Here is a 26,021-nt window from a genome sequence, read left to right as displayed (position 1 = left end):
AAACATAGACACAACTACAGAGCAGCTGCAGCACCCCTGCAGACACACGGCCTTCATCAGGAGAGCACTTACTTGTTTGGAAACACTCTAGTTACACCTCCATCTGTTGCGGCAAACACGGCCAGAAAGCCGTATCTAAATGTTAGATGGAAAGAGAGACAGAAATGAAATGTTGATCTTTTACAGAGTCAATCAGCAAGCATGAAACTCCTTTAGTACCGGCTCATCGTACTCACGTATTCAAGTCTTTGTTCTTCCACACTTTCTCGACCAGCTGCCGGATGATCCCGGTGTCCAGAATCAGGTTGTGAAGAAGCAGATTATCACCTAAAAGTGTTTAGATCAAGATGACCATTAAGAGTATAAAAAAATATTTACATATGTTAGAATATCAGACACACGCTGAATCTTGAAGCAGTCAAGCAATAAAAATAAATAAATGAGGAGCACCAAGAGAATTTTAAAACGTCACTCGATCTAATTTCGTCCTAAATTAATCCAAAGATAAAACACTTGTGACTTTATTAAATATTAACACAAAGGATTTTTGACCAAGTTCCTGAATACATACATTTTTGCCGGTTTGAACCCTTACTGTTATCATTAATCAAATATAACATTACATCAATCACATCAGATAATAATCCCAGTGATCAGTCATGTTTGAAGATGTTCTCACCCCAAAGAAAAAAAAAAGATTTAACCTTTAAAATGCCATGGCCTGTGCTTCTCTACAACTTTATTACTATCATCAAATCCAGAGAAAAGACTCCATGTTCCACTTATACTTTGTGCTCTGCCTTTAGGTGTGTATCTACAAATGGGTCACTGGGGCTTTTTTTTTTTAAAGGAAGATCATTTTAAGACTATCAGTCGATCAAACAATTGCTCAATCAATCAACTCTTATTTGTAGAGCACTGTTCAACAGGGTTGCACAACATTGGAACTTTGCAACACAGGCCAATTCTTTTTCCCGCTCATGTTTACTGATGGCTGATACTGACAAATTAATGTTTTTCTCTGAGTCTATTAAGTACTTAAATTATTGTTGTTATTAACAAGTTCTCTTCATGTGATGGCCCGCAGGCAGGAGCAGCCAAATACCTTCGTGCTTCTCAAAATGTACACTGAGGTAAAGACTCAATCTCATGATACATAAATACAGAACAAAAGATAGAAGAGACCCTTTTAATTTTAAAAGTACAACTAGATCTCCTGGATAGTCAACGGCTTGCATCACATCTGCGTTATGAAACTAACATCTGGATTCCAATGTGCAACTGCTTTCACACCAGTAGTTTTAACATATATACTAAATGAAAGATAATTGACAACATGGAAACATAAACAGATCAAATAGTGAAGCTCAGTTTAAGGCCACACTAACATAGTGAGTGGGGAGTTGTGAATATTAACAGCATAGGTGCAGAAATGTAAATAATACCTCCAGTCCAAACAAGAACAATCCATCCTAAATTATCTAGCTTTCAGTCACTTCATAAGGTAACTTTGTGTGTGTGTGCATTCTGACACTCACATTGTTTGGAGTCTGGTGTCACCTTCTCCATGAGAGCGATGAAGTTGAGCAGGAACTCAGTGTTGTTGTTGGATAGTTCCAGATCATTACAGTACTCCCTGAACGCAGACAAGACATCTCAACTCAGACCAAAATATATTTTAAAAAAAAAGCTTGTCTATGCAACATTTACACTCTGCCTAGTTTTACCCTTACAAGGACGACACAAACCACAACACGAGGATGCATGAATACACTTTCAACACGTGCAGCATGCATGGCATGAGGCAGAAGTTGCAATCGGTTTAAACAAAACATGAACTGCAGAGCAGAGCAGCACCATGAAGAGTGATTTTTAACAGTGAGCTTCAGGATTCAGGTTGCAGCTAGTTAACAAAACAGCACATGCAAACAGGATTTAAGTCTGTTTTTCATCAATAATAAGGCTACTTTTTTCAGTTTTACAGCTTTTGATGGATTCTTACAGTATGTTAACATTGCACTATTAAACCATTAACCCCTTATATGTGTCTGATAAAAGTCCCACAAAAGCAGCATGCAAAGGAGGTTTGTTAAAGCTGGAATATTTTGTTCAGAGGATAACTTTATGAGGGGAATGGGTAAATACAAAAAAGTAAAATAATGAGCTTATGATGAATTTTGATATTTTCCTCAAATGTTTACTGGTATGAGTTCACTCACATCTCAAAATAAAAAAATAAAACAAATTAATGAACGCAAACCACATTCACGGTGCAACTTAATGTCACAACAAATGATTCAAGAAAGCAGAAAGATAATAGAAAATGTGTGGAGCCAAAATAATAACCCCCAATGTCAAGTATTTAAAGCACTGAAAGAGACACCAAACAAACTGATGAGCAACAACGACAGCAAGCAGTCACACACACAGGGCTACCTGGGAGCAATGAATACATGTCCTTCAGACTCAAAACTGTTTGGCAGCAGTGATTCAAAATCTGCAACAGAAAGGGGAAGATTATCCGGGAAGAGCAGTGGGCAGAGCAGTGGGGGATTGTGGGTAAACAGCAGCTGTTCTTCAGAGGTGTGGGGACGCAGGAGGGAGTTTACCATAGCAACACTGAGGTATCATGGAAACACTAGCGTTAGCCAATATGGTGCCTAAAAATAGAACCTGACTCTGAATAGATGACTGCATTAATTTCACAAGCACTCACGCCTTCTTCTTTTTTTTAGTTTAGTTTTTTTTGTCAGCAAATGTATTCCGGTTGATTTGATTTCAATCTAATATTTTTGGATGTCTGAGAACTGACTTGCAGGACGTGACGTGTCAGGAAGTAAGTTCTCAGACAGATTTAAAACAATGAGTGCTGTTGGATCAGGCAGGCATCAACATGGCCAACTATTGCAGGGTGGGTGGGTGGAGGTCCTGATGGAAGTGGTCACCCCTCAGACTGGCAGGGGAGACGGCGTAGTGAGACACATAATGTGTGGAAATGCATTGCATTGTGAAGGGCATGTTGAAAGGGCAACTTCATTTAATCTCTCACAGACAAAACAGCACAAAATATGAACCAGCGTTGAAGCCTCAACAGGTGAGTCTGAGATGAATCCGACACGTTATTTTCTCCTCATGTCATAAACCATTCACTACGTACTGAACAGGAATGGAATGTTTTAAGTTTACAGCTTAAATAGAGTGCCCAGGTAGTTTTCCGCCCACAATGCCGTGCACATCCAGGGTCAGGTTTACTGAGGGAGTGTTGGGCCGTGCCCCTGGCCGTCTGAGGGGTGAGGAGGGAGGGAGACAAGCTGATGGAGACAGGTAGTACATAGGGACGACACAGGAATCAGGCGCCGCGCCCGAGTGGCACCCTGACACCTGACTGCGTGGGAGGACCTGGGCGGGCAGGGAACAGCTCAGCCCTTAAGGGTCAGTTTTCAGGCCGCAGCGTCTCCAGCTGGAGACGAGATGCTTCTGCAGCTAACATTTAAGTGTTTATTTAAATATGGAAATCAATAAAATATAGCTCTGTTTAAATATTTAGACCTGGTATAATCCTCTTTACTCTACTGCAAATATGTAATGAACATTATATGCCAGTGCTGTTATATTATAACAGTTCTGGTCAAACATTTAAAGTCACTATTTTAGATTATTGCAGATTCTTCCTACATTATGGACATTTCTACAGGAAACAGAAATATTTGACTTTTACCTGAACTAGATAGAGCATAAATACAAGGGAGTTATTTATTTAATTGAATGACTACTTTAAACATTTATTAACTAATGACACTGTAAGAAAAAGACAGAAAGAAAGACAGAGAGGATAAAAGATGTAGAGAAAGAGGTATGAAGAAGAGAGATAAATATGATGAAAGAAAAACAGACAGAGAGAAAGATTAAGAAAGACGACACGACCAATTTGGAGCCATCAACAGAAGGAAAAGGATTAGGAGGAGAGAAGATAAAAGACACGTCTTAACAGGGAACACAGATTTTGTTTTCCTTGGGCGGGCACTGTAGGTGTTTTTGTTGTTGTTTTTTTGTTTTCTGGAGCAGCAGTTATGTGGGGGAGGAGAGGGTGAGGCTTGGGGGGGGGGGGGGGGGGGGGACCAGAGGAGGAGCCATTGTGAGAGATGTGGGATCTGAGCTGCAGCGAGAGGGTGAAGAGGAAAAGGAGGAGGGATAAAAGGAGGAAGAGGAAAAAGAGGAAAAAAGGGAAGGAAGTCCTGAAGGCAAGACTGACAGGAAACAGAGGCAAGCAGGCTGGGACAGGTGAGGGGGTAGGAGGGGGGGCAGCAGGTAGAGGTTAAGGACAAGAGGGGAGGGAAGGAGGCAGCGGTGGGGAGTAGGAAGTAAAGGAAGGGAACGTGGACCAATATGGAGTATACTTGCCCTTGGAGTATCGCACTGTGTGGATCCATCAGAGAAGGAGTGAGCAAGAAAAGAAACAGGGGATCGGGTGGGAAGGAGGGGATCACAGACAATATTTTATTCAATTACTGTTTGAATAAAAATATTGTTTTCTTGAAAGAAAGAAACCAATTTAAGTCAAACAAGACAAGAGAGAAAAAAAAGAAATGACGAGCAAACATCCTTTTTGCAAGAGCAAACGAGGAAACAGAAAAAAGAAAGTATAAAGAGAAAAATCGAAGAAAGGAAAAAAAACATTAAAGACAAAAAACAGTAACTGTGAGAGTCAAAGAAAGATCAATCAAATGAAACGGAAAAAGAGAGGAGTAACAGGGTCTGGACAAAAAAAGGAATGAGAGAGACAACAAGTGTCCCCATTCAGACCCACAAAAATCCAAACTCCCACATTTGAAAAGGCCTCATCCCGGGCCGTGTGGGAGTTTCAACACTGAATGATTCCAAAGCCGAGAAACAACTTACATAATGAGACAAGTACAAAAAATAACAAAATAAATAAATAAGACACATAGAAGGAAAATTCCCAAACTCAAAGAACTCATCAGAAGGAGTGAAAAGCATGCATGTTTTCACAGTAGTCTAGAACATCAAATACTGTAAACACAGATGCTTCAGAATCATTACTTTGGTGGAGAAGAGGCGAGAGCATTTGGCAAAAAAAATAATAGCACAGAGGTCGGCATTATTTTCACCTGAGTCACACAGTAAAACCACAGCTTTCACCTTTCTGTCAGTTCAGTTTTTTTTTCTTCAGCCAGTGTGAAGAAAAAACATCACCGTTTTTACAGCACAGTATGAAGACAGGAGGGAACATGGGGCAGTAGAGGAGTCGGGGGACTCGGGTAAGATCCTGCCTATCAAAGAGCGTAGAGAGGGGGGTGGGGGGTGGGAGGAGGAGGAGGGGGGGGGCAGGAGACTCTGCTCGGAGGCTCCTTACGATGATGTTGTAGTACCCAGGACTGGCTATAAGATCATTAAGTCATATTTGGAGATAGAGAGGAGGAGAAAGTAGAAAGAGAGAGAAGAGAAGAGCAGAGAAGAGAAGAGGAGGAGAGAGACAGAGAGTGAAGGATGCTGGGTATTCCCGGGTACTTACACTGCACCTGGAGGATCTGGTCACTCAGGTTGGCCTTGATGTGGTTCTCACTATATGTGGGTAGTACCAACCCTAGACTGAGGTGACGGGGCAGAAAATCAGGAACATGTTATGAATGAACGAACACACAAAGACGGGCACGCTCACCTAAAGACACAACTGTTACATAGCTTCCTCTATTAAAGGCTGTCCTCTCGCACTGAAATAAACTTAATCCCAGACTTCAAATATTTCAAGGTCAAGTGCTAGCTGACCAGCAAACCAGGGCTGTTCACATTTGACCTCACTGTATTGTAAATTTCACACTCATGTTGGTGTAAAGAATGAATGCATTGTTTCATTAAGGTGTGAGTAGTTTATGGTCTCTTCACATGTGGAGTATTGTGGGTTTATGACATAGAATGCTGTGTGTTTCTAGCACTGTATATAAATGTGACACTATAGACAAGAGTTGAAAATGGCAAAAGCTTTAAACTCTTTCCGTGAAAACATTCCATATGTAGAGGAAGATAGGTGAAATCTGCTGTGATGACATCCTACATCCATCTGTGGTCACCTGTTGACAATCTCTATAAACAAACACCTGCATAAGTGCAGCTATAAAAACAAACTCCTCTCTGTACATATGAAGTTGCTTGTCAGACTGTGAAGGATGGCGGTGGACAGAAAAAGGAAGTCCTTTATCGCTAACCTCTGGCTACACTAGAAGCCCTGAAAAGTGGGCTGTCGCTCCCTGAGACTATATCGTCACCTGACAGATTCCAAGATCCCTCCTGGCATTATTGTCAGGAGGCAATAATTCAAAAAGCACAATTTCATCTGCAAAGGAATGTTAACAGGACAACTCCTGGTGTGTAAATACGGATACAAACAATGAAAGTCCTCAATACATGGGAGGTGAACCCTTATGGGCTCATGTCATAGGGGGTAAGTCAAACAAGGATACATTACAAACAACTGTTCCAAATCAAAGTGTCAAATCAGGTAACCAAATACTGTGTTGCACGTGTGGCATCTCAGTTTGACCTACTTCTGTTTTGTGCCACCAAATATTTACTCTTTTATCAATGTAGAAATTAAACATAGAGGGAAATAGAAATAGATGTTCCATCTTTAATCTGTGTTGCCATACCGAGCTTAAATACAACACAGTAAGAGGATTAATTGGATCAGATGGAAAATCAGGCTGTAACAGTATCAGGCTCAGACTGAACCACAGTTACAGTCGACTACATTATAAAAACCATAAAGCTTTGAAGAAATATCAGACGAGCATCATTTTATGAGCAAAGAGAGTCCCATGTTCTGCCTTTTACTCCTTTGTGTTGCATACATGACAGAGAAGATCTTCGAATGCCGGGCTGGAGTCAGATTTGTCTGTCATGTCGAGCACTGGAATTTCCCTTTGAGTTCAATGTTAATAGAATTGTGCAGAGAAAGCCTCACATGGACTCAGCCAGGACCAGGCACGTTGCCAGCAGATGTAATAAAAAACACGTATCAGACATTTGGAGGACTATTGAATATCATAAACAGTAATTTGCAAAAGTGTTGCCTGCAGGAAATGTCATTATGATGCAACCTCAAATGTTCAACCAAGTTTTGAGATGAAAAAACGATGCAATTAATTTGTGCTTGGAGTACTTTTGAAGATATTTATGAGAGAAGAAAAATGGCTCTCTAATTCGGGTGATTCAGATGAATTACTTTGGAAGGCAAATGAGCGGGTAGCCTTTATTCGCTGAGAGGTTAAGTCTATTTTAAATGTGTGATAACGATGGCTTTGGTTAACAAACGCTGCTGGTTTGATGAGGAGTACCACTCAAACTGTAAAAACTAATTCTTGTGACTCGGACAGGAAGAAGCAAAAGTATCAAAGTTGGACTCACAGGTTTCAAGATGCACAGTCTTTTGCTCTGAGGTCAGGTGATGTGTGTTTCGATTTCAAACATACCTGTAATCTGTTCCATCCACAGGCGTCCATGTGTATGTCCGCACAGCCTCATCGATGTATCTCTGTTAAAAAAAAACCCCACAGAGTCTGTTTTGTAACCCTGTCACATCCTCAGCGCACACCTCTTACCGGAACTGGAGGAAAACAACAGATCCTCAACATACTGAGTGAGTCAGATTCATGACAACACCATCCAGGATGGTGCCACTTTGGATCATGATTGAGTCTCATATATTGATGACTTGCCTCATCAACTGACTTAATGAGCGTCCTTATTTTCTTTTGCCCTGATTCTCTATCAATCATCTGCCGACGGATCTGAACAGAGAGAGAAGAGGAGAGATGCAGCGTGAGAAGGCATTCGGTTCTGTAAACTAGAGAAAAATTTGAAAATAAATCATTTAATGAAACATAATATTGAATAAACCAGTCGATCGTAATGATGATGTTTTTAAAGGGCGTGTGTTTACCTTCTCCTTGTCGCTGTCCTCCAGCTCTGCATCGAGAAAGTCCAGAGTGACGAGCTCCCTGAAGTTATTGATCTTTACAGAGAAAGCAGAGGAAAGATAGAGGAGGAGGAAGAGGAGGAGGGTTATTGCCATTAAGCCGCAATAACACCCAATTTAAGCTTCAAATTCAAGAGCAGGTAATCATTGGAGGCAGGGAGGGGTTCAGAGTGAGACCTACTTTGGGTCGCAGGTTTGGATGAAGCAGCACGTAGCCGTTAGGGTCAATGGCAAAGGTGTAACCATTGGCTCCAAGCTGTACAGAAAAAAAAAACAAGTAAAAGGAAAATTCAATAATACTTTATTAATATGTAAATGACATGAGAGATTTTGAGTTTACAACATGCTCACTCTGTATGTAGGGGTCTTCCTTTTGATTTCGTTAATCGCAATATCTACACCCATGACTCCCAGGATGAGCTGGTTCTGTTGAAAGAACATATAAGGTCATTGTTAGCCTTTTATCCACAAACACACTGGCATTACTCTGTGGTGACATTACTGAGAGCATCTCCTTTCCATCTTTGATTTATCACTAGTTGAGCGATCTGATTAGTCCTTATTTTCACAGTGTATCTTAAATTGAGTCTGTTTGCAGCAGCACCACTTCTTTAAGCTAGGGTGATAAGCTCAGAGCATAAATACTTTGGTCATGGATACTGACGGCTGGAATGCGTCTGTGCTCTTGGGATGATAAAAGCTACAGATGTGATGTCTGCAGTCACCTCAGGGGGGAGGTGTTGCCTTGAAGAGCACAGATGGGTGGACAACATTACATCATGACTGATGATGGTCAACTACAGCAAAGGAGACGCAAAATAAAACCTGACATAATCAACGTGTAGCTTTGACCATATTGTAATGAAAGCATTGTTCTTACATAATAATAAAAGGAACGACTCATTAATACAAAGGGCGAGCTGGGGCATGAGTCATGCCGTACGCTTGTGTAGGTGAGCTATTTTAGGTTCCAGATCTTGCACTGTAGTGTTGCTTTTACCTGAGAGCTCATAGTATCCGCAGTGAGGTTGAAGACAGGCATTGTCCCGGTGATGACGAGCCCCAAACCCTTAAAAAAACACATTTAATAATAAACCCTTAAAAAAAACCCATTTATTTAATAAAAAGATCTCTGCATAGTTCATGCTTAAATACCCAAATACACCAAAACAAATTCCGGCAACAATATCAGCTCAAACTTATTTTTTTAGCAAACAAAGTGAAAATGTAAACATTTTGTGTGACACTACAAATACTAATAGCATTTTATTAATAGGAATTCATAACAGTGACAAAATCCTAAACTGATACTATCAAAAAAAAGTGTAGCAAATACAAGAGAATATATCTTGAATTTGACGAAATATCAGGTATGAAGTTAATAATAGAGCTAGTCCATTTGAAGACAGAATATTTGCATTAATTCCAATCTATAAAGAAGTATTCCTGCAAAGATCTTTCTGTTTTAGATCATATCTAGTCTTTGGATTTTAATCCAAGAAAGTCAAACATAAACGACATAACCTCCAACTGAAAAAGCTTTTATACTATTTTCTGACACTTTATAGACCAAATATTAATCTAATAATTAGATATAAATAAAGTAGAAAATGAATTCTCAGATTTAAGTTGATGAAAAATCATTAACTTATTCCCACGTAAATACATTAAGAAAATTAGAACGTTGTTTTAATCTGCATGAGACATGTATAGAAATAGTATCACTGTTACTATCAGAGTCAATAACTCATTTATCTGATTTTAGTTTCTCTCTCACCAGAGCATCCTGGTAGACGTTTGTCCATTGCACCTGCTTGGCTCTAGGCCCAGCCAGGACCATGGGACGACCCAGCACATCTAGGTATTCCTGCAGCAGCAAAACAAAAAATAAACACACACACACAAAAATTGCTTTGACCACACACATTAAACACACATTATCAAACAGACGTTTATAGTGGTTATCATGTACGGTCATTAAAAGCAGAGGGCTGGAAGAGCCTTTCAACATTCATCTGTCATAAAACTATAAGACCCTGACCGGCCTCCTCTTTGTCACCACATAAACCAGTGGGCCACCAGCAGCAGCATCACAGTCCTGCCGAGCCATAAAGCCTCGAGTCCTGAGACACTCAGGGCCGTTTTTCATCATTATGAAGGAGCTATTAAAAACACATTAGGGGTGTCAATGGCACGACGTGCAAACAGGCCGTTCTCCCAGAGGCTCTGCTGTCATCCCCAGCACTGTGAGAATATCCAACAGCGATGGTGAATAGAGGTGAGAGGTTAAGTTTACGAGTAATACATCATATTCATTATATTTTCTGTTCTCCAGAGAAAACCTTGCACCAACAGCTGAGATGTCTTTTTTTTTGTAAACAACCTATTGATCCTCGTCGATTTGGAGATGGAGTGTAATTGGTAAAATGACTGAGTGATTGACCTCATGACATATGAGACACGGGACAATCACACTGTTAGCCTTCAATGTCAGTGTGTTATTATGAGGACGGCTGAATTAATCTCTCATTTAAGTTTGCATGATTCTACATAAAGACAAGCTTCAGATTTCTCCTCAGTTTTTTTAATCGGTTTTTGATGTGTCATAACTATAATATGTATCAAAACATTACATTTAAATGTAAAACCGGGATCAAGGGAAATGCAGCAGCTCTCTCGGGGTAACATGTTCATTTAAAAAATATGACTCATTCACACATGTGGACATATTTCCATCCGTTTTCGCAGAGAAGAGGGAAACGTTATTGTAAGGTTCTGACCCTTGTGTCTATCCTCATTACACAAAAGGCTCTGCGCTGTATAAGCACACAGCTATTTCAGTGTAATGCTTTTGACCGTTTGTTTTTCAGCGCCTGAACAGTGAGGTGCTGACAGGCGTAACCTATTCTATTATTAGCTCAATAAAAGTCCGGTTTAACGCGCCACAGGGAGATATTCCATCAGGACAATGACAGCTAGACCTTTTCACGGGATATAGGGGGAATTTTCCGCCTGGCTGGAACAATCTAGGAAATATAAAAAGTCAGCAACCGGAGATATGCTGTCCAAGGCAACCAGAGCTGTATAGACTCCAGCAGCATCCCTGAGCATTGATTAAATGGTATCATCTTCCTGGGTACAGAAAGAACTACAATCACAAAGAATAAACTCACTACTCTGATGTCTCTGAAGACAAACATCCTCAACTCAACTTTATTTATATAGCACTTTAAACACAACATAGTTGATCCAAAGTGCTGAACATCCTAACTTAAGCCTCGTACAGTTGCTCTACTGAGACGCTAAAGAAATACATCACTACCACAGTGAAGTAGAAACACAACACTTTCGTTCAATTTTCCCCAAAAAACTACTCTACATCATTATCCTGATAAAAGCATTCACAACAAACAAATCCCAAAGGTCTGATTGTGTCATTAAAGATTATGAAATAAAACAAGCAATGCTTTCTTACTCAGCATGCGACACTTGTTCCATGGGATGAAAGTTAATGGCTAGGCTCACACCGATTGTCGCAGTTGAATAAAGCTCAAGCGAGCTATCAGCGCTCCTCAGATTCATGGGTACAAATTCATTTGGGGAAAAAATGCTTTATTTTGGATTCAGAAGAAACATGTTGCAAACACAGGTATTGTGTAAAATGTTAACAGCAGTAAGTAAGATAGAAACTTGAAAGTTGTTTACTTATTGAACTTCATATCGTAATCGCAGTATTTAACAATGTAATGCACATGGCACATTTTTCTCATATCCCACAGGTCTATGCTCCACACTGCTGACACCATGTGCACTGTGACACCAATATTGAATTATAATATTTTAGCCATCTGAGCTCCTTCTGTATCTTAGGATGTTGTCATCTTAGTCAAGTGAGTCTTTGTGACGAGTGTGTGATATTAAGGGCAGAGTGTGATTAAATAATGTGTCCTCTGGGCCTACACACACGCACACACACACACACACGCACACACGCACACACGCACGCACACACGCACGCACACACGCACGCACGCACGCACGCACACGCACACACACACACACACACACACGCACACACGCACACACACGCACACACACGCACACACACACACACACAGAGCTGAAGTCACCCACCTTCAGAAAACCTATTAGAGTAAGTGGCAGTTCTCAGAATATAAATATGCCAGAGTTAATAGAACAGCTGACAATATATTCTGGGGGCCTGATCGCTCACCACGGCTGAGGGGGGGGAGGAGGAAGAGGTGATAGGGGAGGAGAGAGGGACAGAGAGAGGAGGGGGTGTGCAGTAGGCCCCACCACTGCCCTGCAATCGAGTCAATTTCTACAGCTGGAATGAGGTTTTCCCAAGGGCGTTATGGAGCTCGTAGTGCCTCAAGCATTGTGGGGGGCGGCAGGACCCTGGGCATGTGAGGAACCCAAAAGGTGTGTGTGTGTGTGATACAAAGAGCCAAAGAACGAGAAAATAAGAAGATGTGAAGACGGCCTGCACAATTTGAGAAAAATATGCTATGTGCTGTAACATTGCTCATTATTGCAATAACTACATGAAGTGTAATAAATAAGCAAATGTAAAATAAAGTATATTAACGAAATTTTACATCTATCTGTGTTCTTCATGTTTTATACAGTACCTGTGGTTGTAACATGTCACTCCTGAATCAGAAAAAAATTCAAAAAGCATTTTGTTCACCTCCAAGTTGGCATAAATGTATCTAAAGGGAGCTCATACAGTAGCTAGCTTGAACTTCTCTTGACTGCTTCTTTAAATCAAACAGGTAAAATGAGCACATGCCGAGTGAGAAAGCATTACTGCTATACATCAAATTATGTTTCACATATATCACATTAGATTCAGACTTTTGTGACGTGTTGACTGCCCCTGCTCATTTTGTTAAATTTGATGTAATTATGTAAAGTGATTTACTTTGCAGCTTTAATGTGAAGGGCTTTTTGTCGAAGAGAGACCACTTAGGTTTTTTTTTTCGCACTCCATGCCAAACTCTGTCACTGTCTGAAGTTTTCTAGCTGTGTCCTCTGCTGTCCCTTTACATTTACCTAAAAGCAAATCTATAATCTGTATAATTAAAATCAAAGCAAGAGAACAAAGAAGGGATGATATTCTTGCTTAAAATGTCAGTGCTTAGTTGATTCACAAAGGTGTGTTTAGAAGCTTGTACACACTCCATATATCTTACCTGTGTGTTGATTCTGATGGCACCAATCGATGGAATTTCAAAGTAGTAACCTGCAGATGAAGAGGAGAGAATCAATACACTGTTCCAACAGAAATCTGCTGCATTGTTGTGCCTGCATGTGTCATATTCTGTCCACATTTTCCAGCGTTAAGCTGCCTCTGTGTGGACTAAAACGATCCATTTGTGGATTGGAGTCTAATCTCCTCCATGTTATTAGGTACATGTAATGCCATCATCTCAAAGTGATGATGCTGCAGCATGCGGGCATGACAGAGCTCGTGGGCACTGACCTCGCCACACTTGTGGTTGTGCTGTAGGATGTAAATGTGGAGGCTCATTGGGAATGCTGAGCCCCGGGTGCTGCTGCTGCTGATTAGGAATGTAGGAGAGTGACCGACTGGGTCAATAATGGCGCCGCTCCCCGAGTTATTAAAGCCATGAGTGTTTATACAAAGGGCTGCAGATGGAGACGGCATCACCAGAATGTTAAAAGGCCAAGATGACTCTCATTATTTTGATACATTATGCACTTTGCCACACTGGTTTGTGTCGAGATTCGCCTCCTCTTTCTCATTTGCCCACGCACACTCATCTCTTCACACACAATCTATTGTTCACACACATGCGGGGCAAAGCTATTTGTCATAGTTTTTTTCAGAGCTGTAGTTTGTCCCTGCGCGTTTGGCAGCGTGCCGGAGAGGTGGCATCTGTTTGTTTGTAGGGCAAAGCTCGGGCGAGAGGTGGTGAGGGGGGTGGGGGGGGAAACACAGGTGGTAGCAAAAAATTAAGATCTTAGCGTTGATCTAATGTGTGGTGTGCAGGTTAACAACAGGGGTCTTCTGTGTGAGGGGCAATTAGGCATTGAAATCAATAACATATTTTCTTTCCAAACTCTCTTACATAATGCCTCTCAGTTCAGTTTTCCTCAAATACCATCCTCTGATTGATGAAGTCATTTAGGACTGGTTTGAGAAACAGAACACCTGAAAATAAGATGCAATTTTCCTAAGATTTAAATATGATAAATGTATTGAATTTGAAATATACCAAGACTCATTTTTACTAAATTGTTTTTCAGTGTGCTAATCGTTGTGTAGAGTATATGCTGTATGACGTAAGGGTACATATTTCCCTCTAATGTAGTAACTCTCTAATTCATATAAACTTTTCTTATGAAGATTTATGTCATGTTTATGTATAAACCTTAATATGTTTCCTAATGAACTTGTTCAACACATTTCACATTCAATTTGATTTTTTTCATTGTAAATGACCATCGTGTGTTCAGGGGATATTTCAGTTCTGGTTTAGGATTATAAACAGCACTTTCAGAATGTATTAGGATCACCGCAGCAGTATATCATATTTGCTGCTTTTATCCTCCGTTTCACCTTTTTTTTTTTCTTTTGAAGATAACTCTGTCCTCTTCTTGGATTTTGTCTGAGTGTCTGAGAGCATGGAGAAATGTTTGCATTGTCCTCAGAGTCACAGAGAGGTTATTGTCTTCTTAAGATCGCAGTAAACCTCAAGAGAGACAACAGTGAGCATCTCAAAGTGTTTGTGCTTTTGTGTGAGTGTGTGTGTGTGTGTGTGTGTGTGTGTGTGTGTGTGTTGCTGCTGTTTGTCTAATGTGTGTTTGTCACGGGTGAAGGGTTAGGGCCTGTGGAAGTGTCAGAGAGCTGGTTCTGTTGGAGCAAGATACCAAAGAGTAATAAGTAGTGAAGATATGAGAGGACAGCTCCATTGAGGTTGCTGTGTCAACACTATTGTCTTATGTTGGCATAGGCTTTAGTAGTATGGTAATCACTACAGTCGTGAACAGCAAAGAGCATGTTGGCACAGAGGCGTAATCCAGGACTTTCCTGGGTCTGACAGGGAGATGGTATGGTAATCATCCTGCTACAGACTCCTCCTGCTAATTAATAACAACTTCTGGGGGGATACTTCTGAAGCACTCGGCTCTGCTGGCAGTAAGCTAATAAACTGCAGCGGTTAGACGAGGCTTCATACAGACAGCTAAAGGCCTCATAAAGGAGCAGCTTTAGATAAACTGCAACACCGAGAAACATTCATAAATCAAGCCACAGAACAGACGAAGAAGAAGCGGCTATATAAAAGTGAGCACAACAACAACAGTGTGCGTTAGGTTTGGGACTAAATGAGCTGAGTCGAGAGGAGATTTATGCAGACAAAGTAGCTGACAGGAGGAGCGGCTGAATCATGTGGGCTGTCAGACTGTCTGTCACAGGCAGGGCTGCCTCTTCTCTGGGTTATTTCAGGGAATGTGGCCGGCTTAGATAAATAAAATATCGATTTCATATCACAGTGGATGGACATCAGGAAAAATCTTAGAGATGATGCGTTTCTCATGGTGCAGGCTGGTTTTAATATTTCATTTTGTTGTAATACCAAGCTAACAAGCTGGGTTTGGCTACACTTTTAGAACTCATTTTCAAGCTTTTTTTTTAGGTCTGGTGACAAACACTGTTTGGTCACATGTTCTTTGCAATACCTGTGATCAGACTGAGCAGTGACAGGGGTCTTGTAGTAATTCTTAACATTACTCTTAAACTGAAAATCATCCCAGAATTTTTTTTAAAGGAAGGTCAGTCACTCTTGTATATTTGAAATAAATATGCATAAAGGGACATCATTTTGCTCTTCAAATCAATGGAGTGTAGTGTTGTGTGTAAAGTGAGAGAAGTGCAATATGTCTTTTATGATTTTGTTTCATCATGGTTTTAAAGGTTGATTAAACTTAACATTTCTCACTTGAGAGTGACTTGACTTTTAGAACGGACTGCTGCACATTTTCAGTTCATTTGTCACCCTGTACTGCTGCAGTGATCTACATTATGTAAGCTGTGGTGAAAAATGTGTCCATCTTTAAAATTACTATCAGGAGCAATGATGAACAAACCACCAATCCTTAAATGAATGTACAATACACTCTACTTTCCATGCTGCCGCCATAACCCATATTTCTTTTTCTTTATAGTTAACCTTTTAAAATATGCTTTGCCAAAAAACCTCTCATCCACTTACCTTTATTGGCACAAGCTATCCACTGCAAAGGGGTGACATCATAGTTATGCTGGCCAACAGAGAAAGTGAACACACGGACCTGGATAGACAAGAACACAAATGGAGAGAGAGAGGGAGAGAGAGAGAGGGAGAGAGGGAGAACAAAAACACTAATCACATGAAGGCAGGAAGAATAAAAGCAAACTTCCTGCAGAGATGAGTGCTAGAGCAATACAGAAGTCTTGAGTATGATTAGATTAGCCTTCTAGTCACCTCAAAACTGTCTCCAACATCAGAGTGCAATGTAAGAGTTGTCAAACTTTAGATTTTTCCTTTATGAAAACATCTGTTACAAGGGGGAGCTGGGAAGTAAATGTCGATCAGAATAAATATCATATAGTGGGGACGTGAAATGTGGAACAGGAGGTGTTGGATTGGCAGCAAGACTGGAACAAAGACACAAACTGAGTATCTATCAGCTGTTATTTCATGGGCTCTGAAGATAAAGTGGCTAATTAGTCAGCAGGTCAGAGCTGTTAACACCAGCAGCAGCACAACAAAAGTGATGGAAGAAGATGGAAAGAAAGCAAACCAGGCAGAGACAGAGAGAGGGGGAGGGAGAGAGTTGAAGAAAGGCCAAAGAGATGAATCACAGGAAGAAAAATCTGGAATCCAAAACAGCCAAAATGGAAGTGAAGCTTAGTGTTGTTTTCACAGATTGTTGTGCTTGGCATATTTGTTGTAGATCGAACATGACTGTCTGTGCAATAATGAGAAAATGTTTGGTAGAAGACAGTGAGGGGTTTCTGGACATGCATGATCTCTTGGGCTGGCAGAGCGGGTATATTCCATAGATACCAGCATGATGAGGACAGACTCACCGATTTGTTGGGCCAGTTGTACTTCTCAAAGATGTCCTGTGCACGATCCTCCCCGCCATCTGTAAACATCATTATCATCTTATTGCAGTTGGCCCTCGGGGCACTGCTCTCCTGTGGCACATGAAACGAGAGGAGGGAGGAGAGGAGAGCAAAAAAAAAGAGAGAGGCAGGTTAGATAATGTGCATGAATATAAAGTGAAGGTGATTATTCTAGAGCATTCACTTAAAGCAGTGCAGCATTTTGATAAATGTGCAAAATAAAAGGGAAAAATTACACAATACAAGTATTACATTCTATAGATTTTATCAGAACACTGGTAACTACATGGGCATGATATAGATATGATGGCAGCTATGAGATTTAAATTAAAGAATAAGCTAATGCTCCAGTGTTTTATTGAGTGTATGCAATGGTAGAGGGCTTAGACATATACTGTATGTTGCCATAACCCATATTGTTCACCTCAAGAGATAAAAAAGGTACTCTAGAAAAGGGAATTGCTTGCCAGGAAATTTGTTATCATGAAGATCAACAAGTTGTCCATTTAGATCTCATTTGTGGCTGAAAAGGTCCTATGTGAAATATTATTTTCCTTTAAAAAAAAAAAAAAAAACTGTGGAAAGATGTACTCTCCTTCACTGACCATGGAAATGTCTTCAATGTCACATATTCTACTCCTTTTCATCAAGTTAAAATAAGACTTAGAGCCCCCCAAAACATGTCTGTGAAGTTTCTTGACAAAAATCAACTCTGACCCTGTATTTTATCATGCCTATGAATCCCTCTACTTCAGCCCTGCTCAGAACAGCCTGTTTCTGTGTCTGTAGCTTTAAATGCAAGTAAGCTGTGTCTGACCACGCCCCTCTCTGGAAGGGCTTGGGTGGCTTGGGCTTTCGTGCTACAAACCCAATTGTTTCTGGACTTTTCTCATAAATTGGGAAGTTAATAGAGAGGCAGGGACAAATATTAGCATTAGAAAAATATGGTAAAGTGTATTTTGCATAATATGTGACCTTTAAGATTGAAAATGTTATAAATAAAATGTCTGTAAGTGGTGTTTAATGCTAAAGTCCCTTGAAATGTCAAAGTTTGTGTGCTTGTTATTTATCCAAAGGTCTTTATACAAACATGGAAACAGACTGAACTTCTGGACTTCTTTCAGCCAGAAGAGCTATTTCACTTTATAGGGAGATAAGTGTGGATGCTCCATCATTGTGAATTTGGATAAAGCGGCTTTCAGACTGTAACGATCTGGAAATACTAACTGACATTGCTAAAGCCAAAGAAAATACTTTAAATACCCAGCTCTAGGGACCACACATTGACATCGTAGAAGCCGATAATGTAGGCTTCTTCTGAATGGACGATGCACTGTAAAACTTGGGGGAATATCTGATTTGATTTGATTTGTTTTATTTCACTTCATCTTATTTATCTGTAAGTAGAATGTATTTGTGTGTATCTGTGGATGTGTGCAATGTAAGTAGTTTTGGTCTTAGACTGTTTAATTGTTATTGTATGTTTCTTTGATGCTATGACAAGGATATAACAATAAATATATTGGAAAACAGTGGAATTCTATTTGGACTTTAGTTCTTCATGTGCCAAACTTCACCTTTAAAATCATATCAAACATTAAGCTGTATGTTTAAATATCTGTGCATGCACATTTGTTTATGGTTGTTTTGGTTTTCCAATGCATACAGACGGTTACCAAGAACAGGGTAGCTAGGAACCACATTAACATATATATAGTGTTATAGAGCAGTTATCTAATAAACAGTGTTGTGAGAAGAAAGGAGACAGGGATTTATCCTGGCAATCCCTTTATAATGAGGATTAATATGAGTTATTGTCCACATGATATTGTTCTCACATACTTATCTTTAAGTATTCTTTGTCTCACATTTTGTTACAATAAACACGTGTAAGCTTTTATTCCGAGCTTTTCGTCATTTAAGTTGAGTTAGTTGACATACGTTTCCTGAATTTGACGAATTCATTAGTTTACAACATTAGTGTTTCGTCAGAAACACTTTCACAAGCATTCCAGCACAGTACGTTCATAGTCAGGCACCAGTTTTTAGCATTCAGCTGAGATACAAACCCCTTCATGCCCCCCCCATGCCTGCATAACGGCTGCCATTGATATGCAAGCCAGCGGCATGTCAATCTGACAAGATTCTAATAAAGATAAATAATATTGCTACAATTACATATTTTTATTGTGCTTCTGTCACCAATCATGGGCACAGACAGCGATTAAAAGGGCCTTTTTATTTCTCATTCCGCTGGCAAGGGAAGGTAGGAGGGGGGCCGGTGGAAGGGGGGCAGCTGGCACTTGGCTCGATGCCTCCGAGCCCACCAGAGGAATATAAAGTGTCTGTGGCTGATCTACTCTGGGCTGCGCTCATCAATCATCCCATCAGAGCCCATTAGGGTGGCAGCCTCTTAAAATACACAGCAGCATACGGAGCTGAGGCAGCACCTGTGTCGGGACCACGTGCACGCCTGCTGCTGACAGACGTCACTGCTGTGCTGGCTGCTGCAAACGTAGGTGTGACTCAAACACAACAGCAGTTGTTATCAGACCTATCCACCACAATGACAGAACTCTTGAAATCTCCCATACCAACCTGGACCAGGAAGTGTCATGCCTGTTTTATCACTGTTCATTCTGTTTCATTAATTGGATCAGACAGTGACTCTGACAGGATGTATAATAACATGCTGTAGCTACAGTACATAGTTCCAGAATATTATTGAAGCATTTCGAGGCACATCGCTCCTCAGCCACAAAAAAACCCCAAAACAATCCAACCTGCTTTATTTGTCCCTAAAAGCGTGTTGGCTCTTACATTGAGAAGCTGTTCAAAGGCAAATGTGAATCCAGACTTGTAATCTGTGGTTCCTTTGGCTTGCATATGACTGACAGCCTCCTTGAAGATCTTCTTGTTTCGAACGTTGGCTTGAACCAGAGTCCGGAAGCAAGGAACAACAGCGTCTGCCTTTTCGTTGAACTGAAAGAGAAAATACAAAGACACACATGAGCATATGGTGTATGAGTACCGGCTTTTCTGGACAAACATGAGACAAAATTAAAAGAGAAAAACGAGTCTACTGTTAGACTGTGTTACTGTGTGTTTCTTTATCAAAGGTGTGCACATGTTTTGTAGTATGTGGCTGTGTGGAGATGTAAGGTGCCCTGCTACTCCCTTGCTGGCGCCAAACACCAGTAATTACAACTTTCCATACACAGAACAGGTGCACCTGAAAGCCAGAGCAAACCACTGACAGAAACCCAGCCAAGGTAATATCACCTGTCTCATCTCATCTACCAGACTGGCCTAAAACTGTGTGTGTGTGTGTGTGTGTGTGTGTGTTTGTGCAGGTCAGTGTGTGGTGCATCATGGTGTATACTTTTCTTCTTGTGTGCAGGCTCTGTGAGTGATTAACGTTAGCAGTGGTGTCTGTAAGCAGGTTTCAAATGCTGTTTCTAGTTGAAGGTCAACTCAAAATATAATACTGACATTCCTAGGGCAAGATTGATATGAGACATTATGTGCGAGGAAAAAATTACATTTTTCGATGGTTTTGTGCCATCATTAAATTGCCAACATAGAAATCCAACACAAAAGCAATCAGAGCCAAATATAAAATGTGCATCACTTCTCAATATCTGTCCTACTGAATCCATAAATGTGAGAAAGTATAACATGGTTTACACCTGTTTTCTATAATAAACCAAAAATAAGATAGTATATAAAGTTATTATGTTCAGTAATTTTTTTTGGTATTATCGTCTTTTGTATTTGCAATGAATTCACCAGCAAGCTATTGTGATCCTTCACTTTTTTTATTACGGTTGAAAATCAGATGCGTTCTCACCCAGATTACCATGCTCATTCCCTGCTCCTAGAGCTGGGATTTAGAGGCATACAGTGGCTAAGAGCAATGGATTATGAAGGATTACCGGGGGAAGTCTCCAAACAGAGCCACCACACCGAGCCTGTGGATGTGTTTGTGTTTGCGTGTGTGTGTGTGTGTGTGTTATCGGTCCTGCAATATAGGATAAATATAATATTTCCCTACATATTGGTCGTAATAGAAAGCTTGGTAATCAGCACAGCGACAGAGAGAAAGCGTGAGACTCGAACAATCCCGCACAGCCAACAGTGATGCAGTAAAAGCAAATACATTAAAATAAGGGAAATGTAGTTTTCTACTGCAAACAAACAGTTGGGAGCCGAATGAGCTCACTGTGTCGTTTACTTACTCCTGTTTAATGAATCCAACAAATTTTTCATAATTCACAGATCCTTATCTGCAGGTTTTCTACTCACCCTGGCTACATTCACATAGTCGTCATCCGACAGAGTGTCCAGCATCTCTGTCACAGAGGTTTTCATCAGCTTCAGAGTGAGTCCGCTGACACTCCCACTCCTGCAGAAAGAACACAACGACGCTCAGTTTTAAGTAGACAGGTTTTTTCCAAACATTTAATTGGACTAGTTTCTTCTAAATATTCTTATGATTCTGCATGTACACAAAATTGCAGATGGTCTTCAATCACAAGATCACTTTGCTCCAAGTTGAGGCTTTCCTAAGACCAACAGGTGGCACTAGCGCCCTTTCCTCTCTAGCCAAGGGGAAATGTGAAAAGAGGAGGCAGAGAGAGAGAAATGAGGATTGAGATACTCACACGTCCACGATGATGACCATGTCCTTTGGAGAGGATGCACCTTGGATATACCTGCACAAAAGAACAAGCTTTAATTTTCACCCATAATCTTTAAGAATTGCCCCAAAGAAAAAAGTCAAAGCCACAAGGAGCCAGGCCATAATGATACGGAGGGACCGTGGCTGAGCCCACTTAAGCTACAGAATACAGAGAAGGCTTATGTGCTTAGAAGAGTTAATAAGTTGTTACATATTTCAGTGTTGGCTACAGCTACTGTCGGCTGACTTCAACAGAGATACTCCGCTTAACTGAATTACAATGCCTACTCTAAATAATTACAGCATAAGCCAAAGTAATTGCTAATTTATGGTCTAAGTATATTATTACATAGTCACTACAATAGCTTGCAATACCAGAAACCAGAGGAAATTATTTTACAGGCCTGGGTAAAGGTGCAAAAGTGAACATCAACAGTTGTTAAAAGGAACAACAGCTTTTTTTAATTTATTTTTTTAATATGACCATTTTTTTTTTTTTTACAAAACATGACATAAGTCACAGTCCACTATAACTGGACACACTTATTGATGTTGTCAGATTAAAAAAAAAAATATATACAATAATACAGTAATAATACAACAATCAATTAACACGAGACAACAGTCTTTAGAAATCAAATGTTTTTTTTTTTTGAAGGGACATTTGCACCTTACACTGACTAACCTGACTGTTTGATAGACATGGATACTGACAACTGCATTAAGTTCTATTTTAGGACGAGGTGATACAATCCTTTGTAACCTGCTTTATAACCTATGATGACGTGAGTGGGGATGATCATGCCAGCCGAGGGTTTTCAGGGGGGATGCCATGGTGGGTACTTGAGGCAGGTTATAAAGGGAGGCAACAACATCACTGGGGTCATCAGATGGACACTATCCATTCTCCTCTTATTTAAAAGTCATAAAATAAAAGATTTCAGGGCTGAAATTGGGCTTAAATGTCTTACCTAAATAATATTTTCTGCAGTCATGCTCTGGTGACTCATAAAGTCTAATATGCTTATTATTCATTCATTTGAAATTTACACAAACTTTTGAAGGAGCAACCTGACTTGCACTGTGGAGAGTCTGTGCTGAGAAAAGTGCTTTCACCGTAGTAAGAAAGGTGATTTTTGTTTCCTGTGGTGACTCATCAGTTGGATGTCAAACACATTATTTAGTTTGGCGGTGGCTTTGTTGGGGTGCGGAACATGCTGCTTAAGACCATTATGTTTCTGCTGCAGAGTTACCTAAAATAGTTCAGTCTTTAGAGTGCGTCAGCCACGGTACAGCGTAGGCCCACAAGGCCCAGCGCCACTAAACCAGAAAAGCTAGACAACTTGTGTCATGGACCAGGCGATCAAATAACATGTGTCCACAGTTGATAGAGGGTGACATACAGAGAGAAATCAAAAATGTTCTTATTCTCTTCCAATGGCAATTAAATTCCCATTTACTCCTGATACAAAGAGGGCTGAGATTGATGGACATTATGGGCTTTTCTGTGGCACACTGAGAGGGGAGAGAGAGAGAGCTTCAAATGTGAGTTCTAGTTTGACATTCTGAGGAGTGAGCTGGCAAGCAGTTAGCAGGCATCTTAGGCAGCAGCAGAGTAATCATCAGGGGTCTCTTTCTGCTGATTATCAGCCGTTCCGCTGAGTGTGGAGAGAAGCCAGCTGCCTGTGGGCCAGAGAGGCTTTTTTCTTATGCTCGGCCAGGCTGATATGGAGGTAGAGCAACAGAGCCCCGGTAGGCTTTGTCGATGCTCCCACAAGTCTCACCGCTTCCACTCACTGGCAGGCGTCACTCCAACCTGCATGATGACCTCTGACCCGTGGCTGTGACATCCCCCAGCACACCAACTAGGCTTCTGAAATCCATTTTTCGGACACAACCCAGGACCCACTCTGCTGAAAAGCTGGCTGAAACCCCTAGATGGAACTGAGACTCAGCACCAGCATTGCCTCACAAGAGGTCGATTAACTGAGCATGCCCAGAGTGAACATGGGAAGAATGTATGTGTGTAAGTGTATAAGTGTGTGAGTGAGAGAGAGAGAGGGGGGGGGGGGAGAGAAGAGAATCCAATTATTTTCAATAATAAAGAATGCCACATCAAAGGTAGAACTTGCGCAGCTCTCCATGAGTGTGTGCTGTTTGAAATCAGGTCTGGAACCATGAGGCATATTGGCATGCATGACTTTTATCAATTTAATTACTGAAATCTTAATTTAGGGGAGGGAGAGGGGGAGGGGAGAGAGAGAGCCCAGACTTCACACAGTGGCGGGCAGCCTCTTTCTATTCGAGCTGGTGGAGTTTGTGAAAGCGATCATCGATGCAGGACAGAAACTCGGCGAGGATGTGGCCCACGTCTCCACCACCTCAGGCTCACGGATGGAGACACCTCGTCTGGAGATTGAAGGAGGCTCATTTGGTGACGCCTGATGCCTGCAGACCAACTGCCGATTTTCATTAACTTCTCTGGTCAGTCTATTACTCACAGAGGAGAATAGATCTTTAATGGGAACTTGAAATTATTTTGAAGGGGCTAAATGTTAATTATAAGGCAATGTAGACTTCTATTACTCGCAGTCATTATAGGTCTTCTTCCACTCCCAATGTAAAATTTTCACAATGGAGAACTCTGCAAGCTGTGGCCCTTAAATCTGCTGAGAAAATATCACTTTCAAGCAGATAATTTTTTTTATAACTGTGAAAGAGGCAGCATTGATCACCAGTAATGGGCTTTAGGAAGAATATGTGAGCAGTGATGGAGTAGAGAAGAGTTACTCATGAGCCAGGATAGCGTCACTCAACACTGAAGCCATATTGCTGCCATGGCTGATTTTCCCCGCAGATTGTCTTGGTGTATCAGCAGCGCTCTCTTTCTCTCCCTTTCCATTGCTTAAAGTGCAATTGAATTCTCTCTGTTGCTTCTGAGCAAGGAACATCAGGATCAGAGGGAGTGGGATTGAGTCAAGGATTTTCAGTCTCCAGGCTAATATCTACTGTCCTGACAGATAAAAAATCATGGATCAAGGCCGGTATCAGCGTATATTTCTCCAGATTTTGACTCATGGATCCAGATGTGTTGTTTCTGCATGGATTCCAGTCAGTAATTACCTCTCAGCTTCTGCCCACTGATGCCATTCTTTCCCTGTCATTACCCAGTCTCCTGCGTGCCAAGGCCAGGTGACAAGCAGATGGGCCTGGCTGGTGCTGAACTGGGCCCTGACGCCCACTCTGTCCCACCACGACACCACCATCAGCCATTAGCCAGCAAACACAACATACCAGCCTGTGGCCTCTCCGTCCGCCCACTCGAAGTTTGGCCATTATTTGACCATATCATATCATTTGTATCATACGTCAATGTTCATTTACATCTGAGCTCCCAACAGGGGATAGTGCACCTGCTTGGTCAAACTCATTAATAACTACTGTCCATTATTCAATTTAAACTGTTTATACCTGTCAATCATGAGAAGGTATTCAGAGACACCTCCCACTGCATTGCTTTGTGTATGGGAAAAGCTAGACATGCTAGCTACATTGTTTGCTATTGGTTGATTGTCCAGTTTGAAATAAGGTTCATGTGGTCCAACTAAAGCTAACAAAAGTCATGTCTTTGCACTTTCATCATTTTTTCTGCACTCATTTGTGCATTTTCTGCACCATTTGATAATGATGATGTCGTTTCTTGGTCATTTGTTTATCAAATCAGATGAACTGGTCACCTACCAGTTCACTCGTCCCAAAGACCGAATGTAGGGCAGAAAATATACCTGGGTGGCCATTAATATATCTGGGTGGCTTGCCTAGGTAGAGCACTGGGCACGACATTCTCCACCAGTCAGGTCATTTGTGAAAACTTTGGGGAGCGCTCCACACTTTGAGAAGCATGGGTGTAAAACACAATCTCAGAAGGCTTCACCATACATCACACATGTCATGATATGAACGTGTACATACCATCATGGCATGTACAGTCAAGATAAAGGCTGACTTGTGTTTGTGGTAGACATGAGCTCTTTACACTGAGGTGGAACCAGGTATCGCTCTAAAAGAGAGGAGATTAAAGCAGCCACATTCACAATCCCCAAGCCCCACCCCGCCCTTACAACCTGCCACCACCAGCCATAAATCTAAAAGAAATGCATTATACAAGCAATGAACACAATGACATA

At 41.0% G+C, this 26,021-nt stretch overlaps 1 protein-coding gene and 1 long non-coding RNA gene across 4 annotated transcripts in view; one reads left to right on the top strand and one right to left on the bottom strand.

Moving 5' to 3' along the window:
- The window catches only part of cacna2d2a (calcium channel, voltage-dependent, alpha 2/delta subunit 2a), a 146,973-nt gene that overhangs the window by 7,895 nt on the left and 113,057 nt on the right, over positions 1-26,021 (bottom strand). For 2 of the 3 annotated variants that reach the window (XM_020629031.2, XM_020629033.2), the window contains 19 exons: positions 21,818-21,868; positions 21,459-21,558; positions 19,974-20,135; positions 17,115-17,225; positions 16,255-16,333; positions 13,210-13,259; positions 9,771-9,860; positions 8,994-9,062; positions 8,345-8,419; positions 8,175-8,249; positions 7,958-8,029; positions 7,734-7,805; positions 7,488-7,549; positions 5,534-5,610; positions 4,402-4,416; positions 2,437-2,497; positions 1,539-1,636; positions 237-327; positions 73-135 (listed from right to left, as the gene is read on the bottom strand). In XM_020629031.2, the coding sequence (XP_020484687.2) occupies positions 73-135; positions 237-327; positions 1,539-1,636; positions 2,437-2,497; positions 4,402-4,416; positions 5,534-5,610; positions 7,488-7,549; positions 7,734-7,805; positions 7,958-8,029; positions 8,175-8,249; positions 8,345-8,419; positions 8,994-9,062; positions 9,771-9,860; positions 13,210-13,259; positions 16,255-16,333; positions 17,115-17,225; positions 19,974-20,135; positions 21,459-21,558; positions 21,818-21,868 (1,473 nt within the window). The remainder of the gene's footprint in view (positions 1-72; positions 136-236; positions 328-1,538; positions 1,637-2,436; positions 2,498-4,401; positions 4,417-5,533; positions 5,611-7,487; positions 7,550-7,733; positions 7,806-7,957; positions 8,030-8,174; positions 8,250-8,344; positions 8,420-8,993; positions 9,063-9,770; positions 9,861-13,209; positions 13,260-16,254; positions 16,334-17,114; positions 17,226-19,973; positions 20,136-21,458; positions 21,559-21,817; positions 21,869-26,021) is intronic. The other variant, XM_020629032.3, reaches the window with a different exon arrangement.
- On the top strand, positions 2,940-7,926 carry LOC136179212 (uncharacterized). Its single transcript, XR_010666413.1, has 3 exons — positions 2,940-3,094; positions 7,510-7,654; positions 7,814-7,926. It is a non-coding gene; the product is annotated as an uncharacterized lncRNA (long non-coding RNA).

Source organism: Labrus bergylta, chromosome 5, assembly GCF_963930695.1.
Source record: "Labrus bergylta chromosome 5, fLabBer1.1, whole genome shotgun sequence".
NCBI lineage: Eukaryota > Metazoa > Chordata > Actinopteri > Labriformes > Labridae > Labrus > Labrus bergylta.
Note: the sequence above shows the minus strand (reverse complement) of the source record. Positions and strands in the feature narration are given on the sequence as shown.